We start from the raw sequence: 14,299 nt of genomic DNA, 5'->3' as shown, positions 1-14,299 counted from the left end.
ATGAAATGTTGAAATTTGGTACAGAGTTAGCTTACATTTCGGGAAGGACGTAGGCTACTTTTTACCTTAGAAAATCAAAGTTCCCGCGGGATTTTGAAAAACCTATGGCCACGCGAGCAAAGTCGCGGGCATCATTTAGTCACTCATCTTTCAACACTACAATATCGGAATATTCATTACAAAGTTTTCTCAAGTTTGTATAAATTTCGGTTCACACTCACCGCAGCGAGCGTGTGAACGAGCGCGGCGGAGGGCGGCGCGCGGTCACGCAGTGCGCGCTCGGCGGCTGCGGCCAGCCAGCGCACGTAGGCGTGCACGCTGCCCGCGGGGCACCAGCGGCACAGCGCAGCCGCCAGCGCACACACGCCGCCCATGCTGCCCGCCCAGCGGCCGCCCGCGCCTCCACCCGCGCCAGACGGCTGGAATGCTGCATGGGTGAAGCATAAACTCACTATTAGCACTGAATACTAATAGTTTACACGTACAGAAAACTCACTTCACTAATATTCTTGTTACGGCGCAATAAAGTACAATTCAGCTCACACAGCAGTGCAGCCTAAAAAATAAACCCCTCTTTCTATTGCATAAACTCTTATTTCTTATATCTTTCTCTCATAAGAGATCTCATAAGGGCATAGAACAATGAGTGTTTTAAGAATACCAGGCAACTTGGCAGGCGCCTTGACACTATCTAGTGAGGTGAAGATGAAACTATTTTTTGCAATATTAACGTTGCTATTTATAAAAGTAACTTGACACGCACGTACGTACATAACGCATAATCGTAGGAGTTACGTACCGTGGGCGTGAGCGTGCGCATCCATGCTCAATAGTGCAGTGACGAGCGGGTCGCGCAGAGCGGGCGAGGCGCGCGCGGCGGCTAGTAGCGCGCGGTGTGCGTACTGCGCCGCACTGCCACCCGCCACCACGCACGCACACAGCGCACTGACCGCGCCCGCACTGCCCAGCGCTACCCATCGGTTGGTCTCCAGCCGAGTTCGCGTGCACTCCCACACTATACGCGCCCATCGGTTTCTGACAAACAAATAAAACCCAATGACTGGATTGTGGGTTGGAACATTTTCAGAATTTTTTTAGTCCAACATCCAATTGCGTCCCGTTGTCCCTTAGTACGACGCATAAGCAACTACGTATAATGGCTGATCAACTTTACTAAGGAAAGACAGACGACGCCGGCAATACGCGTATCTAATTCTGGATAATGTGTTAATAAAATAAATAATAGCTATATAATATAAAAAAAAACAGATTCAAACCTAAGCAGGTCAAGCAAACACCAGCCGGATTAAGTTCAAATCGCCCGTTTTGCTAAATACCGAGTAGAGCCCATCAAGATCAACTCTAGTTTTTGGTCCTTTGAGCCGGATATCCTTATTTTGAACAATGCAGGTCCGACCAGCAGCCGCAACTGCAGAAGGCCCATGTTAAAGCTATCACGAGACTTTTAAAGGCCTAAAATAATAGTTGTGACGATGTTCATCGTCTCTTGAGCCTGATTTCTTGTTTGTGTTCCTTTCGAATCGGATATCTTTACTTGTTGAAAAGCAAGTAGGAATTTTTGACTCACTCGTGTTTCTCTTGCTGGTCTGGAGAAGCAGCGAAGGCAGGTCCGGCCAGCAGGCGCAACTGCAGCAGGCCCATGTTGGAGCTGTCGCGAGGTTTGTAGAGACGTAACGTGACGGTTGTGACGACGACGGGCCGAGCTAGAGCCAGCCGGATGAAGGTCATGCCGGCCGTGTTTTGCGGCGCACCAAGCGGCGCCACGGTACCCCCACAGCCGGCTTCTACTCCAACCGCACCTGGGCACGCTGTGGAAAACAATTCACGTAATTCAAAGACCTATATAGTCATTTATAGTAAGGTTGTTTTCTGTTTTTCAGCCACCAAGTTTCTTGCTGGTTCTTCTCGGTAGGAAGGGCATTTGAACCAGTCGTAAATTCACTTGACGATTCAAAACCATGGATGGATAAAAAACACAATAATGAACACTTACCTGTATCATAGATAGAAAACGAACAATGATGTTTAACGAATCGCTTCGTTGGCGCTTTTTGGATGGCATCAGCAGCAATGTATATTGTAAACCTGGGCGCGTTTGAAACCCTCGTAGCTTTGGTTTTAAGTTTACGTAATTATTTCACCCCTACAATGTGGCTAATTCCATTGTACACAATCTCTAAACTAAACTAAAATGGCACGTCTAAATCTATTGCTATCCCTTTCATAATGTTGCTTGCGGAAAAGGATGGCACTAAATTTAGACCTGTTAATTTAGTTTAGTTTAGAGATTGTGTACAAGAGAATCGGCCCCATTGTTATTTTATTTTATTTTATTGTATTCTATTAAAATTTTCGTAAAGATCTCAATTTTTTTTGAAAATTAAATATAGCCTATGTCACTCAGGAATAATGTAGTTTTCTACTGGTGAAATCATTTTTAAAATCAGTTCAGTAGTTCCAGAGATTACTTCCTACAAACAAACTTACAAACTTTACCTCTTTATAATAGTAGTATAGATTCAACAATTGACAATCAAAGTGTAAAATAGTACCCAATATGAATGAATGATTTGACTTTGATTTTGTACCGCATCATAAGTCGCGGGTACTTACTCGCAAGGCTGGTGAGGTGCGGCTGTAAATGTACTTCATGTAGCGCAGCGGCGTACGGCAGGGTGATGGTGAGTGCTAGCGACGAGTCGTCGGCGCTGAAGAAGTGGTAGGACCAGGCGGCGGCGCGCACCCGTCGCGCTGCGCACGCGCCACTAGCGCCGCTGCCGCCTAGCAACACGTCCGCAGCTTGCGCAGTTGGGTTGCCGCACGACACCGTACCTACAGAAAACAATAACGCTGGTCAATATCCTGTGCTGGGAGAAAGTAGTATATAGTACCCAGCAAAAAGATTACACATCGAACTTCAGAAAGAGTTAATCGGCAGCTATGTTTCCGTAAAGCGGCCTCTGTCGTGGAGACTGACAATATAGTCCGCGACAGGTCGAGATGGCAATCGGGGAGGCAACACACTGCACACCCGCACAGCCCCCGCGCTAAACCGGTGCGGGGCGACGTGCGTGAGTGACAGAGACGACGCTCTACAAACTAAAGCAGCCCATTAGCTTTTTCTAATGTCCGATGGTGACAACGCTCTACAAAAATGAAATGTCATTCTAAACGCTGATGTCACTTTCGGCCGCGTACTGTACTATAATATATTTTATAACTTACATAGCGGAGCAATATTAATGAGGCCATTCGCAGCTTCAATGACGGGCGGTTGGCTTTTCTTGCTACCGGAGGCAGGTGTGGACAAATTGACTAACTGTGGCGGCAACTTTAGATGATTCATTAGAGATGACACTAATCCTTGGTTGCTGCTTGGACCCGCCTGTTGGTAAAGATAATGAAACATATTACAGTGCCCGGCAGGAAATATTGTACATTACAGTTTTATTATAAGTATAGATTTACGTTTAGAAAGAAATAGGAGTTTCGTAGAGCGTTCTCTGTCGTTGAGACCGACAAAACGTCACAGGTATGAGTGACAGAGACAATATAACGCTCTACAAAGCCGCAATTTGATTTCAAAGGTCGATGTACAATATTTCTTGCCGGCTACTGAACATAGCGTTTACTCGTTTAGTTTACGATCAAGGATTGAAAATACTCATAAGATATGGTGAAAAAACGTCGACCAAAACCCATATTAAGTGAATATTAATATTTTTGTAAGAAACTAGCTGACTCGGCACGGTTTTACTCAGTTCCCGCTTCAGTCATAAAACGAAAATATTCCTATTTATTCACTACCCCAATTTCGAAAAATCCGGTCTTGTTGATTCTTTTAAGATTCAACTTTCTAGATGTAAGGGATTTATGCTGGGCATTGATGAATCAGTCAGTGAGTCAGGATTTTTCTTTATAGATGTATTGATTTTTACATCAACCACACACGATTACTGTGTTGGTATGGTGCAACGCACAGAGAATTCAAGGCTTAGTGTGGTCTGTGGGCGCGACGATGGGCCAATCACGCGAAGGATGCCAAAAATAGATTTGAAATGTTCTAAAACCGAATTGGCATGCCACAACTCCAAAAGACAGCACATTTCCCTAGATGTTTGTTTGCAACTGACCTGATGGCAGGCCGCAAGTTTGTCGAGGGCCAATTCGAGCCCGCCAGCTTCTACGAACGCGGCGAGTAGCTCCGGCCGCTCTAGCGCTCGTACGAGCAACTGCTGCATGCCTTGTGACAGCTTCACCATCTCTTCTTTTCCTAGAAAACAAGTCATTTCATTGAAATCCTCCTTTAGTCATTGGACAGTAAAATCGGGTAGTATCAAAAACTTATGAGATCGCGGTTACACTTGAAGCCAAGTTTAAGGTTTAATTAAGGCTTAAACACGCAACGCGGAGTTGCACGGCACAATGTCAGAGTGCTTGTGTGTGCAATTTGTAATAATTCTTTGAAGCATTCAACATTGAAGCCCACAATAGATTTTGCGGTACGCGACCGCGCACACTAGTGCCGTGCGATTGTATGCAAAGTATCGCGCGACGTGAGCGCTCACTATTCATACATTTCTATATATGTATATCATGTATATCATGTTATATCATGCTATGTCGTCTTCGAAGAAATCTCTTCGGACTATAATAACTAGCGCCAACTAGTGGTCATAGACATTCTTATTTGCAAGTGTTGCTACATTTAAAAATTCAATTAATTTTTTTAGTGGCCACATTGTCATAATCGCCACTGCCGCCATTGTCCGGTAGGAGTAAGGCTAAGCGCGCACTGCGATGCGTTTTTTGTCCACATGTTCAATGCAAAATTTAATCGCAATATTATTATTCCTACGCGCACCACGATTTATTTGCATACCACGAAAGACAGGGAGCCGAAATCAGTGAATACCTACTGTACCACCATGAAAACAAGACGTGAAGAACATTTAATAAATTATATCAAATAGAGTGAACATTTAAATATGGATTTAAAAAAGAAAATATGCATAATTATTTACTACTTAATATTACATAAAAGGAATTTGAAGAAGAAAAATACAAAAAAAAAAAAAATACTGGGTCCATCCTTTAACAGCATTAAGGCCTCTAAAAGGCTTTTTTACGAACGATATTATTATAATGATCTTCGTGCATATAACAGGAAGTTCTTTGATTATTATCAAATTCGCATCGCACCGCAGTAACGAATATTAATCGCATGCGATTTTTCTTCGCAGTGCGTGGATGATAATGTATTTTGATGGTTCACAGATTTGCGATTTTTTTCGCAACGATTTATTTTCGCTATGCGCGCTTAGCCTTATAGTGTTCTGACTCTATGGTTGCCGCCCATGCCGCCATTTGTTTTTGTATCTGCTGTCATTTAATCCGTGATTATTTTTCTAATAATTTTGGTGTGATTTCATGTGATTTCATGTGATTTCATTGCTAATTCGCGTCGAGTTGAACTATCCTCAAAAGTGTTCAGCGCACCAATTGTTTTAGAGATTTTGAACTACGTTTTATATTAAGTACGTAGGGTTAAATTCAGTGCACAAACTTGGACGAATATGTACATTACACAAACTGTTTTAAAGATTTCGGACTTCTTTTATTAAATTTAAGTACCTATTTAGTGTTAAGTTCAGTGCACAAACAGTTTTAGAGATTTTGGACTCATTTTCATATTTAAGTATAAGTATGTACCTAAATATCAAGATGTCAAATTGCTTTGTTATACACGGACAAGGTAAATGTTTTGATTGTTTATTTTATTAACGGCTGAATTCAAGTAATACCTAATCACTCTACTATCTGTAATGTAATCTGTCGATAAGTTACTTAGCAAAGTCAAAAAAACCGGCCAAGTGCGAGTCAGACTCGCGTACGAACGGTTCCGTACCAGTATCTATAATATCGGCAAAACAATCATGTCTGTTGAATGGGAGCCCCCTTAAATATTTATTTTATTCTGTTTTTTAGTATTTGTTGCTATAGCAGCAACAAAAATACATCTGTGAAAATTTCAACTCTCTTACTATCACAGTTCATGAGATACAGTCTGGTGACAGACTGACAGACAGACGGACGGACGACGGATTGGATGCAGAGTGCTAAGTGCGGATTAGCAGACATGTAGGTTCCTCATAATGTTTTGCTTCACCTTCACCGAGCTGTGGAGTGGAAGTCTATCGGTTGAAACTAACATAATAATATAATTGTTAAGGTTTTGTACCAAAAATGTAAAAAAGCAATACTTATATTTTATTATTATGACTAAGTCTGTATGTCTGTCACACCTGCTTATTACAGTATCTACTTATGCTATTAACTTGAAATGACTATAGTTTTAAATAATGCAATGCAATTGCAAAATGTACGACTTTAAAGTGGAACATTATATGAAAGGGTTTCATTTACATTCTTATAAATAGGTTTTTATTTATTTTTAAGCAAAGTTGGGAATTTAAGGTTTAACACCCCTGTACCTCTGAGGACCACATACAGCTGTCTGTCCTGTTCCTGATCTCGCCTCTAGTTGCGCAAAGATGGCCATAGGTAAAATTCGGTTAGCAGGATATTTAATTTTGAAAATAATATTATTTTTTTTACAGTTTTGACGCCAAATGAACTGAAGCTGAAGGAAATAATTACAAACTTGAAGAAACAAGTGTGCAGAAAACAAGATAGCAAACAAGTCTCTTAATGATACAATCAGGTTTCTTGCCACATAAAATTATTCCTGCACTTTCGGGATGATCGCATGAGTCTCGATGGATTGACGCTAATTCCCTGAAAACAGCGAAGGATCCTTAATATGGAACACAACATTGGCAGTGTCCTCTCCGAGAATTACATATTATTATATTTTGTCTCATTTGCTGTGGAGCTGGAGACCCTGAGGCCACAGTGTAGTGCCAAAAATAAGGCTAGCCATAAGTGTTATTGTTAAATAAATCATAAAAAGTATCTATTGTTTTTGTTAATTTCCTTGATCCCTCCATTTTATTAATAATAATGATAAAGTCAGTCTAATGGAAACAGTGAAAATGGTGGGAAATAAAAAAATAAGTTGTGTATTCCCAGATTAACTAGGGATAAAGTATCAAATACGTTTTCCTAGTTAATCCGATGTCACAACCTATTTTTTTTATTTCCCACCATTTTCACTGTTTTCATTAGATCTATAGTAGACATTTTAAGAGTATTCAATATAGTACGTAGGTATATACATATATATCGAGTTTTGTCTATGACCACTAGATGGCGCTGCTTTCTAAGAAATAAAATTTGACGTGAGATGTACATCTATTTCAGGTATACATATTAATCTATGGTGTATATACAGTGTGCTTCCGAGTGTCACACGCCACTCTGTCGCAACTATAGTACGCGACAGGTCGAGATGTCAATCGGGGTTTGGAGACGAGGGACGCTCCGCACACCCGCACGTCACCCGCGCTATCCTGCTCTAGGTTAACGCGAGGGCTGTGCGGATGTGCGGTTCGTCCACACTCTGATTACCATCTCGCCCTGTCGCGTACTGTACCTACCTTGATGGTTATCGTTGAAGCAAAGTTCTTTAACCTCGAAACACAATTGTATCAACCTATAAATAGATCTTATACAGAACAGTCAGAATGAAAAGTACCAGGAGAACACACAGGCATATTGAAAGGGCTTATATCACTCTGTTCTTACTGAGAAAGTCCATGAGGCTGGGCAGCATAAGCGTAGGATCGGCGGCGAGCGCAGGCAATTTGGCCACCAACCAGAACACTTCCTCCTTCAGCGACCACTGCTCCGACCCGCACGCGCCGTTCCCACCTGTGAACAAATCAGCCGTGATAAAAGTGAAGGATTTTTATTGGATCATTACATCAAAGGCCTCATATCATATCATAAGAAAGTTTAGTCATTCAGCGGGCGATAGAGCTACGTGATCAAATCAGAAATGTAGAGATCCATAGGAGAACCAGAGTAACCGACATAGTTCAACGGGTTGTGATGCTGAAGTGGCAACGGGCAGAGCACATAGTTTCAAAACCCTATAGACTTTGGGTTCCCAATGCGGTAGAATGGCGACCTTGCACGTAAAGCCCAACATTGGAAGACAAAGAGTGATATCAATGGACAAATAGAGTTTAATAACTTAAAAGGCTTATAAACTTACCCATAGTCAATACTAATGCATTCATGCCATCGCACATTGATAATGTATTGTAGAATTTTTGCATGATTTCAGGATGTTGCAGCACTGAAACAAATAGAAATGTTTTAAAGTCAATATACACTTGCGTACCATACGAAAGTTGCGTAGACTCAAAACTTCGTCCTAAAATTTTTTTGTCCTCATTTACCGTCGCATCTTAGATTATTTCTAAAAGCCAAAATCCACGTAAACGAAAATGTAGTGTTTGTATAATACGCAGTGAATCAGTTTCAACTGTTGATAAAGTTTGAAGCCAACTCTAAATTAATATCACATACCGGTATCAGCGAGACAGGGTGTCTTGGGCGCTTGTTGTTTGCGCTCGTCTTCGAGGTTGGTGCCTTCTTGGACGGCGCTGTTTTGAGCTTTGCTTTCGTCCGTTTGCGACATGTCACTGCTGGATCCATTGGGGCTCGTTGCAGACTATAATATTCCAAATATTATATTAATATCAGACCCAATTTCACGAAAAACTTCGGCTGATTCCGAAGGGCTACTGGTGATCGTCAAACTTTCGCTAGACATCGCTAGCTATCATACAGACGAAATTACCGACATATGCATTATTATAAATGCGGAGCTGGAGAACAAAACGGAGTAATTACACTAAATATAATATTACAGGAGAAGCAAAACTTAATGTAAGGTCTTAAAAATTTAAGGGTTAATTATACCGATTTGATCAAAATCACAAACTTCGGACTCAATTTCAGTATAGAGTCACGCCGAAGCGGCGCTTTGCGTAAATTGCCCGCTAACACATCACAGTCCCGACTCCCGACAACCTGACCTCCCTGCCCACTGCGCCGCTGCCGTTCCCGCCCCCACTCCACGCTTTCATTTTGATCACGCTGCTGGACCGTATATAATTTTGGGACTTGACTGAAAAGAAGGAGTATTTAACTACTCACCGATTGCGAGCCGCTACCGCCAGCAGCCGTGGGCGTAGAGGGCGCCGGATTCGGCAATGCCAACAAACGACGCGCATACAGCAACAGATGCTGCAACACGGCACGTCGAAGCGGCGCTTTGCGTGAATTGCCCGCTAACACATCAGCTAGTAGTCCCGATAACCGCGCCTCCCCTCCCGTCGCCCCGCTACTATTTCCGCTGCCGCCCCCGCACTCAGCTCGCCAGCCACTACTCTCGCGCACCCACCAACCGCACTGATCAGCTGAGAACAAACAATTGCTATACTGTAGCCCTATTTTATAGACTGGGTGCATGTTGGCTACTATATATCACCTAAATAGCTTTTCTAGCAGCCATACCATCGAAAGATGATTGAGTTTCTCTACAGTCATTGGTGTGTAGCTCATAGAGCTTGATGTAGTTGTAAAAACTCAATGCTTATTTTTCACTAGCGACCGCCCGCAGCTTCGCACAGCGAAAATATAAATCCTCTGTATTACCGTGGATTTTCAGAAAATATCGGCCTTATTCCTTCTCTGTTTTTGTAAAATAAATAAATAGATACTGGCGACCGCCGATATATACCAAAAGCTCATATTGATGAATGATCAGTGCTGAGACACGGCAATTTTGTACAGAACTTGCGCAATTTATGATTGCTTAATGTGAAATTTGAAAAAAAAAACACTTACCAACAGCTTCAATAAGAGGCAGCGCGTGTCTGACTTGCCGATACGTAAGCGCGGGCAGTAACGAATGGGCCGCCCTGAGTAAAGCCGAGTGTAGATCCAGTGCTGAATGAGACACGGGCGGGGACTCGTTGGGGTTCGGCGATCTGGTCCAGAGCGCGGTTAGCACTTTGAGCGACACCAGCGCTCCGAGCGCACCTCGAGCCTTTACCACTCGCGATAGAACTGATTGAAGGGCTGCAGCGGCCCCCGCTCCGGCGCCAATGCTTGCTCCACCCTGACAACAATTAGATTTACTATAGGAAGTATCTAGACAGCCACAAGCGGTCGTTCGATGATAAAAAATATACAGCCACAAATTTTATATTACCTTTTGACTTTGTCCCTTAACACAAACTATTAAGGCTTATTACCCTAAACCTATGGGGATCCACACTGTCAATTTATCCCGACAGGTGGCGCATAAGCAATCCGGCCATAGAGCCTATACTGAGCTGTCAAACGTAGCTCGTGCAAGTAAACTACAATAATTTACTTGCACGAGATTTCAGGTATCATACATCTTTAAATATTTCACGAAAAAATCGTATATTGTATCGATATCAACAATTCTTAGCAAAGCTAGCAAACAAACTGATTTTAATATGACAGACCGGACCTCTTGTGGCGCCCTCTGAGATCAGTTTTGCCTGTGAATCCCCTTTGTATAGTCGACGCATTTTAAACTGAGTCGTCGAGTTATCTGTCTGTTTCGCTCGCACTTACAGGTCGTAGGTAAGTGCGAGCGAAACAGACAGATAACTATAGTAGAGATTGACAAGTTACCAGATAAGGTTCGGAGGAGACGACGGCGCCGTCGGCCGTCACGTCGATGGAGATGAAGCGGACGAGCGCGGGCACGAAGTACTCGCACTCCAGGATCACGCGCGCCATTGTTTGTATGATACAGTTGCCCTCCGTCTGACAAAAGAAAACTTTTTATTTAGAATCTAGATTATACCCGCGACTTCGTCCGCGTGGATTACAACAATTTCAAACCCCTATTGACATAATGGTTTTTTCCATTAAAGCCAAAGTGGAAAGCCATTTCCACGCATTTAAACCTTTTTAGGACTAAGTATATGAGATCTTTTTGTTGTATTTTGTACTGTGTACTATTTGCACTATGGTCCCAAATAAAATAACATGTATTTATTTATTTATTTATGTTACCTCCTTAGGGGTTGAATTTTCAAAAATCCTTTCTTAGCGAATGTCTACATCATAATAACTATATGCATTCCAAATTTCAGGTTGATCTGTTTAGTGGTTTGAGCTGTGCGTTGATAGATCAGTCATCCAGTCAGATATCCAGCCTGCGCACTAAGCCGATGGCTAAAAAATCTCGACCTGAATCTCGAAAATGAATACCAGGTTTATAGTTGTAATAATCTTACCTGTAGAGGCAAACTCGCGACCCAAGCTAACGCCTGCATCGATAGTACCCAACATCTTAACGATATGTTTTTCAATCTGAAAATAAGTAAATCATTAAAATCGCCCCTTTTATTATCTACTTTATGCATTATTCCATCTTTTGAGGTTAAGTGCAACCACAAATTAATAGAATTATAACAAGATACGGGACAAACATTTATAGCACACCAGCGTATCATTGCATTGGAGCATTGTGTATAAATGCATTGGTGTGCTGGAGGTTAAAAAAAAGAAGAGAAAATCACCCTGTCAATGGATCAATTCTAATCCAATCTAAATAAGCCTGTACTGTCCCAGGACTGTGCAAAGGTATCCCTCCAATTTTTCTACAACTGTCGATTGAGTGCCCTATGTATGCGACCTGCAGCAAAGCGTCCACGGGCACGGTGAGCGCGGCGAAAGACCACATTCCACCCCACGCAAACCCGTCCAGTATAACTGTATGAGCGACCCCAGCATAATGATGACGGTGTCAGTAGAGTGAGCTGCGAGCGCGCCCAACGAAAACGCTCCGCCCGACAAAGATTCAATCAACATTAGCCATAGAGACACCACGTTTCCCAATAGTACCAATCAAAGGTGTATACTCACTGTGTGAGCGACCGCAGCAAAGCGATGACGGTGTCCGAGGCGAGTCGGACGCGCGGCGCGTCCGCGGGCACGGTAAGCGCGCCCAGCGACCACGCTCCGCCCCACGCCGATCCGTTCAGCGTCAGCCAAAGAGACACCACGTTTTCCATTAGTGTGCAGTCCACCTGACGAATGTAACTGATATTAATCTCTAAACCAAAGTGCTACTACCACGGTAAACGCGGGCTATTTTCAACCATATATTTCGTCGATATTTTTTTTAAAGAACATTAGCCATGTTAAACGACTAATATTCCCCCTTCCTCTCCAACTAAGCGTCAAGCTTGTGCTAGGAGTAGGTACGACAATAGTGCAACGGGCGGGGTTTGCGGGTTTTTTTGGGGTATGCATAATAACAACTAGGGGATATTTAATAATCGATAAAACTGCCCACAAAAAGTATTGGACATTGGCATTGAGATAATATCTGAATACGCAATACAGTGAACAAGTGAAGAACTGCGCTAGAGGAGGGGACGAGGAAGACTCAGCAGAAGTCGAATCTGAAGGATAATCGTGCGCGGGATGTGGTGGCGATGTATGCAGTTTTAACAATGTACACAAGATTCGCAATGTAGCTGGAGGTGCCTCAATTTACCTGTGAAGGGAACTCCAGCGCGAGATGCCTGAACACGTCGTATAAAGTATGCGAGAGCGGCGGATGGTGCGGCAACTGTGGCGGGGGCTCCTGTGGGGGCGAGTCGCCAGGGGTCGAGTCTGAAGGAGAATCGTGCGCGGGTCGTATCGGCGGCGCACGCAACGCTAGCGGCAGAGCTGCGGCCGTGGCGGCCAATACTCGCCGTGCAAAAGCCTCACCGGCACTCGCCGCACCGTTCTCAAGACGCGCATCCACGCACGTTGACAAGCTAAAACAAAAAGTTATGTCTTAAATGATGAAAAAAAAACTTTCAGACCTGGATAAATCCTAAACAGGTCCATTTTAATGTCTACGCCGAACTAGCCATAAATTGAGAAAAATCGAGCGAGTGAATATTTTTATGAAAATTATTCCTCTTTAAAAAAGAAAAAGCTCTTTTACTCATGGCCTTACCAATTGCTTCCATCTCCAACTGGCTTGGATCTCGACTCCTTTTTTCCAGCTTCGTAAAAGTACGGTTCCAGTTTCTCTTCAGATTCAGAGTCGTCAGACTCTGGCAATTGAGGCACAGCATCTTCATCCATATCTTTCAACAAATCTGTGGAAATCAAAATATAATTTGTTAGTATTTTTAAAAAGGCTTCCAGAATTTAGGGGCTAATAAAGTTTCTAGTCCCTAAAAAGCGCATTGGTTTCACTAAATGGAAAACATCACCAGTGCAACACGACAGACTAGTGTGCATTTTTTTTTTTTTTTTTAAAGAATATTAGCCATATTAAATGACTAATATTCCCCTTTCCTCTCCAATTAAGCGTCAGGCTTGTGCTAGGAGTAGGTACGACAATAGTGCAACGGGCGGGGTTTGAACCGTCGACCTTTCGGTTTTCAGTCCACTCCTATACCGGTTGAGCTATTGAGGCTCTGAATTCCATTCGCCTTTCGTCGTATCACAACATACCAGAATAAAATAATTTGTCTGCACCTTTACAAAGACGGTATATCTCTACCTAGATACTTATGAAAATAATTTATTTAACCTAGGGTCGATTTTTTAATCGCTAAATATTTATCTAAGGAATAAGTTTGACGTTCTAACAGTTCTTGTATAGGAAATCTGCCAAAATTTTAAATTTATTTGTTAGAATAAGCCCGCACTACAAAATTTCACCACACGATTTTTCCGCAGAATCCTGTGGCTTGGAATTGTATAAAGCCGTTTGCGCGTATTTTTTTCGCGAGTGCGTGCGGGCTCATACAATTTCCGTATGTCACAGAATTAGGCGGTAAAAATCACGCGGTGAATATTCGCAGCACGGGTTTACACTTAAGAGTTTATTTGATGATTTAAAATTCAACTCTAAAGCGTAATACAGGAGTACTTTAGCTCAAAACTGGCGCGCAATGAATGCGGTATCCGCCCCTGTAGTTATATCTATCTACCAGTGAAAGCAAAACGTCATTAGTAGCAATCCAAGTCCGTTAGTACCTCGATAAAGTTTTAAACTACTAACGAGTAAAGGACCATGGGCAAAAATGTATGGACCTTGATCCCCATCCCCAATATGGACCCTGGCCCAATTAACCTCAACAGTTGGCCTCAACAGTGTTAAAAACTATTCCACATGAAAGCATTCGGGGTACTATTTATTTCATACTACTATGGCGGCCAAATCAACATCGAGCGCAAAGCATTAATTGCTTGATGCTAAGATGCACTTAGTGTCGTGGCAACCCCCTGCCAGACACCCTTAAAG

The 14,299-nt window shown here is 42.7% G+C and overlaps 1 protein-coding gene across 3 annotated transcripts in view; it reads right to left on the bottom strand.

Annotated features, from left to right (window-relative positions):
• Bruce (BIR repeat containing ubiquitin-conjugating enzyme) overlaps positions 1–14,299 on the bottom strand; it is a 54,180-nt gene that overhangs the window by 17,269 nt on the left and 22,612 nt on the right. For all 3 annotated transcript variants that reach the window (XM_069504466.1, XM_069504467.1, XM_034977887.2), the window contains 16 exons: positions 12,998–13,142; positions 12,545–12,812; positions 11,908–12,071; positions 11,277–11,352; positions 10,666–10,800; positions 9,844–10,117; positions 9,151–9,413; positions 8,518–8,662; positions 8,201–8,284; positions 7,729–7,854; positions 4,155–4,294; positions 3,247–3,406; positions 2,635–2,853; positions 1,589–1,829; positions 800–1,035; positions 222–427 (listed from right to left, as the gene is read on the bottom strand). In XM_069504466.1, the coding sequence (XP_069360567.1) occupies positions 222–427; positions 800–1,035; positions 1,589–1,829; positions 2,635–2,853; positions 3,247–3,406; positions 4,155–4,294; positions 7,729–7,854; positions 8,201–8,284; positions 8,518–8,662; positions 9,151–9,413; positions 9,844–10,117; positions 10,666–10,800; positions 11,277–11,352; positions 11,908–12,071; positions 12,545–12,812; positions 12,998–13,142 (2,882 nt within the window). The remainder of the gene's footprint in view (positions 1–221; positions 428–799; positions 1,036–1,588; positions 1,830–2,634; positions 2,854–3,246; positions 3,407–4,154; positions 4,295–7,728; positions 7,855–8,200; positions 8,285–8,517; positions 8,663–9,150; positions 9,414–9,843; positions 10,118–10,665; positions 10,801–11,276; positions 11,353–11,907; positions 12,072–12,544; positions 12,813–12,997; positions 13,143–14,299) is intronic.

Source organism: Maniola hyperantus, chromosome 18 (assembly GCF_902806685.2).
Source record: "Maniola hyperantus chromosome 18, iAphHyp1.2, whole genome shotgun sequence".
NCBI lineage: Eukaryota > Metazoa > Arthropoda > Insecta > Lepidoptera > Nymphalidae > Maniola > Maniola hyperantus.
The sequence above is the reverse complement of the archived record's forward strand: the minus strand, read 5'-3'. Positions and strand labels throughout refer to the sequence as shown.